General features: G+C 44.0%; 1 protein-coding gene across 1 annotated transcript in view; it reads left to right on the forward strand.

The window, feature by feature from the left end:
* Window positions 1-2,657, forward strand: part of GRIN2B (glutamate ionotropic receptor NMDA type subunit 2B) — a 458,209-nt gene extending 455,552 nt beyond the window's left edge. The window contains exon 12 of the mRNA XM_027856453.1: window positions 780-2,657. Coding sequence (XP_027712254.1) covers window positions 780-2,657 — 1,878 coding nt within the window. The remainder of the gene's footprint in view (window positions 1-779) is intronic.
* The last annotated feature ends 2,520 nt before the right edge of the window (window positions 2,658-5,177 follow it).

Below are 5,177 nucleotides of genomic sequence, written 5' to 3' on the forward strand. Positions count from 1 at the left end.
AAAACAAGCATTTCTATTACATAGTATAATAATAATTTTAAAAAAGATGATTGCATATGAAACTGCAAATCTATTGTGTACAACTTCCTATTCCTTTTAAATATATAATAAAATTATCATGTAAATGTCTTTTTTTTCTTTTTTTTCTTCCTCCCTCCTCCCTCCCTAGATATGGCTACCATTAGATTCTAAATAACTCTTTAGGCTCTATATGCTGGAGAACCCAGGAGCTTTATCTTATTGGGCTTGGCTCCATCCATTTCCCAAACAGAGCATTAAATTGCTATGTGTAGTACTATTATTCATTAATGTTAAGATACTGGTAACATAGGTTGATATAGAGTCTTCTTTTTAAAGACAATGAAATAAAGTAGAGGCAGACCCATCCAAATCAATGATGTTGCCAATGGCAGAACCACTTGGTTTTTGAGCCTTAATTCATGTAATCAGGTTGTGTGGACTATTTTCCCATTAGATGTAAACTAAACTGTCCCGGACTTTACAAAGTTGCTGTGAGGATCATTTTTTAAAAAAATATTCATGAAGAGCTTTGAAAATCTTCAGGTGCTATAACAACATTAGCTACTATATGAGGTTTCATAGTATATTTGCTAAATTAAAACTATGAATCAAGGGATTTACTATTTCCTTTATTTCATACATTAAGTTCTCTTGACCATTCAAATAAGATAGACTAATTTATTTCCCTCTTTCTTCACAATAATAACACCACAAGAACCCTAATCTTTCCTTGCCTCTTTTTATTTCTCCCACTTTAGGGTATTTACAGTTGCATCCATGGTGTGGCTATTGAGGAGCGCCAGTCAGTGATGAATTCCCCCACGGCCACTATGAACAATACACATTCTAATATCCTGCGCCTACTTCGTACTGCAAAGAATATGGCTAACCTGTCTGGCGTCAATGGATCCCCCCAGAGTGCCCTGGACTTCATCCGCCGTGAGTCATCTGTCTATGACATTTCTGAGCACCGTCGCAGCTTCACACATTCTGACTGTAAATCTTACAACAATCCCCCCTGTGAAGAGAACCTCTTCAGTGACTATATCAGTGAAGTAGAACGAACTTTTGGCAACCTTCAGCTGAAGGACAGCAACATGTACCAGGACCACTATCACCACCACCACCGGCCCCACAGCATTGGCAGTGCAAGCTCCATTGATGGACTTTATGACTGTGACAACCCACCCTTCACCACCCAGCCGAGGTCAATCAGCAAGAAGCCATTAGATATTGGCCTGCCATCAACCAAACATAACCAGCTAAGTGATTTATACGGCAAGTTCTCTTTCAAGAGTGACCGTTTTGGTGGCCATGATGACCTAATCCGCTCAGATGTTTCAGATATTTCTACTCACACAGTGACCTATGGAAACATTGAAGGCAATGCGGCCAAGAGGCGGAAGCAGCAGTATAAGGACAGCTTGAAGAAGCGACCAGCTTCAGCCAAGTCTCGGCGAGAATTTGATGAGATTGAGTTAGCCTATCGCCGGCGGCCACCCCGCTCCCCGGACCACAAGCGCTACTTCAGGGACAAAGAAGGGCTACGGGACTTCTATCTGGACCAGTTCCGAACAAAGGAGAACTCTCCTCACTGGGAGCATGTGGATCTCACGGATATCTACAAGGAACAGGGAGATGACTTCAAGCGTGATTCAGTCAGTGGGAGCAGCTCCTGTGCCAACAGATCTCACCACAAGCATGGAACCAGTGACTTTGGAGCCAACGAGCGCAAACATGGTGTCGTCAGTGGTGTGCCAGCACCATGGGAGAAGAACCTGACTAACCTCGATTGGGAAGACAGACCAGGCGGGAACTTCTGCCGCAGCTGCCCCTCTAAGCTACACAACTATACCACACCAGTGGTGGGGCAGAACTCCAGTAGGCAGGCCTGCATCCGGTGTGAAGCTTGCAAGAAAGCAGGCAACCTCTACGACATCAGTGAGGACAACTCCCTCCAAGAGCTCGATCAGCCCGCTGCCCCAGTGGCAGTGACATCGAATGCCTCTACCACCAAGTACCCTCAGAGCCCTTCGAATTCCAAGGCGCAGAAGAAGAACCGGAATAAGCTACGCCGGCAGCACTCCTATGACACCTTCGTGGACTTGCAGAAAGAAGAAGCAGCTCTGGCCCCCCGAAGCGTAAGCCTGAAGGACAAGGGCCGCTTCCTAGAAGGGAGCCCCTATGCCCACATGTTTGAGATGCCAAGTGGTGAGACCAACTTTGCCAACAACAAGCCCTCAGTGCCCACTGTCGGACACCACCACCACAACAATCCTGGCGGTGGTGGCTACATGCTCAGCAAGTCGCTCTACCCTGACCGGGTCACACAAAACCCTTTCATCCCCACTTTTGGGGATGACCAGTGCTTGCTCCATGGCAGCAAATCCTACTTCTTCAGGCAGCCCACGGTGGCGGGGGGAACGAAAGCCAGGCCGGACTTCCGGGCCATCGTCACCAACAAGCCAGTGGTCTCGGCCCTTCATGCGGCTGTGCCAGGCCGTTTCCAGAAGGACATCTGTATAGGGAACCAGTCCAACCCCTGTGTGCCTAACAACAAAAACCCCAGGGCTTTCAATGGCTCCAGCAATGGGCATGTTTATGAGAAACTTTCTAGTATTGAATCTGATGTCTGAGTGGGGGAGGGGGGTGGGAGAGTTGGGAAGGGGACTGTGGGGGCTGTGGGGGGAGGGTATGAGGTCATTTGGTACCTGTGTCATAGATGGTGATGGGGATTGAACTTGGTTCCCATTTGTTCCTCTCTTGGTTCTTTATTTATTTGTGGGATCCCGGAGTCCTGATTTTCATTGAAGACGCACTGGTGACATCTTTTTCTCATCCTTCCTTTCCCAGTTCTCTCCTCCTTCCTTCATCTGTCAGGCATTTCTCCTGTTAGCAGTGCACTGAAATATGGTATTCAAGTTTGGTGTATCACAGTAGGAAAAGGAAGTATCTACATATAGAGGGGAACAGAGCAATGGCCCTTCTCTGGTCTCTCCCAGTGTGGACTGAATAGTTCTCCTTGCACATACATTTGAGTCAAACAAAGAGAGATCAGAGATGGTCACATGCGCCAAAGAAGAGAACTCTTCCCCCCAATGATTTTGACTTCAAGTGTAGAAATAGAAGGCAGAATGGGTGAACTGTTTATCAATTATGAAGGGGCTCTCACCAAGTTCTTTTTGCCTAGACTATGCATGCTTATATTTGCTAAATAGCAGAAGAAAGGAGGCTGACTATATTTTATATATACACATATACACATGTGTGTGTATATATATATATATACAAGCCACGAAGCTTACATTAAAGATTTATTTAATTAGTTAGTGGAATGATGCAGGGAAAGTTATTGATAGAAACACGGGGAATATCCCTGCAAAACTGAAGAGGAAACTATAGTAGTGTCCTGGGCAATGATGGAGATAAGAAGGATTCAGATATCATATTTTCTGTTATTGTGTGCATAAACACATAGGGAGTATTCTTGACTCATTCTGTTGTTTGTTTCAACATCACCAAACATAGCTAGTTGATATATTTGGCTTCTATATGAACATGATTATATGTTATTCAAATATTCTGCCACCATCCAGAAAGGGCTGGGAGAAAGTGTGGTTATGAATGGACTCAAACAATGCATTCAGAAGTTAATTCCAACTTAGAAATATTCTGTAGTCTAGGCAAAAGGATGGTGAATCAGCCAACAAGAGCAAAGATGAGAGAAGATTCCTCTGTGATATATGACAGTGGTGACCATTACTGGCAAAACAGAACAAAGCAAAAATAAAAACAAGCCAAAATAAAACCTTCTTGGGCAAGTTAAGGGTGGTGGGAAGTAGCTATGATCTTGTAAAACCTTTCCTTGTGATTTGGCTCAGATGTCCTAGCAGTTAGTTCCCGGGGTCACCAAGGAAGGGAAAAGCAGGTGGGACATTGACAAAGTGGAGAAGAGTTCTATGGTAGGGTGAGTAGGAGAGGGGGATGTCCTTAGTACTTTGATCCCTCCTTACTTAACTCAAAGTAAGTAAAGCATACTCGTTTTCCGCAGAATTTGTCATACTTCACACAATGGGAAATGTAGCTTGCCTCCTTGAGAAAAATCGGGGCTTGGTACAAATTAAACAGCCTAAAAGTATACTAAGAGCCAGTGGCATGGAGAGAAGAAGGCAATCTGAGAAAAGGCAGAGGATGGAAGTTGGGAGTAGGATCTAAGGTGGTACCATATTGGGGGCCTAACATCCATAAGAATATTGATGTTTCCAGTGTAAAATATTATTGATGTAGGAGTTTTTTGATGTTGGGAACCAACCTCACTCCTCTTTTGATTAGTATCATTCTAGAATAAAAATATGTTAGCTCTACGAAGAAAAGTGTTGGTAAAAATGAAGCCCCCTTCTTTAAAAAATAGTAAAGCTGGAGAAGGGAAATGGGTATTTGTCACTGCCTATCTTTGAATCTTGTGTGTGGGGAAAGGAATTGAAGAGACTCATAGATCCTACTCTGTGGATGCTACCCCGACCTCCATTCTACCAGGTAGCACCCGAGGGGTCTTATATCAGTTTGGAAGCAAGACAGCAGCTCACTGCTATCCACACAGGACAAATAAACCAGAAAGGTGCTCCTCCCATGGAAAGAAAGCCACCATTTCTCTTTAAGTCATGTTCTCCAGGTTCTTCTCCACCTTCCCCTTTGCCCTGCCTTCCTACCTTTCCATTATCCTCCTACCTCCCCACCACCCACTGTTAATTTTTTTTACCTCAATATCTTTCATTTTTTAAAGCCAACTAAAGGCCTTGTGAAGCATTGTTTTCTTTCTAAAATGGACTTGGGGGAAAGGGGCTGAACCTCTTACAGGTTTTGAGAGGGGCACAGTGTGCTTTATCTGAGATTAAAGGAGAGACTAAGAGGGAGGACGAAGGGCCAGGATTATGGAGAAGGGCCACAAAAACATTACTCCATCTAATAATGCAGGCCCTTGCTTGCTCTTCCTCTTCGTCTTACCTCACCCTTTTAAAGTAAAAACCAAACCAACTAACCTGGCGAACAGCAATCTAGAACCAAGGGGACTCTGTCCCTCTCTGATGGCAACAGAGATTAAGATGGTGTTTATTTCATATGTAAATATTTTGTTTTATAATTAATTTTGTATAGAT

The sequence above is a fragment of the Vombatus ursinus genome, unplaced genomic scaffold (assembly GCF_900497805.2).
Source record: "Vombatus ursinus unplaced genomic scaffold, bare-nosed wombat genome assembly UNPS02011431.1, whole genome shotgun sequence".
NCBI classification, from domain to species: domain Eukaryota; kingdom Metazoa; phylum Chordata; class Mammalia; order Diprotodontia; family Vombatidae; genus Vombatus; species Vombatus ursinus.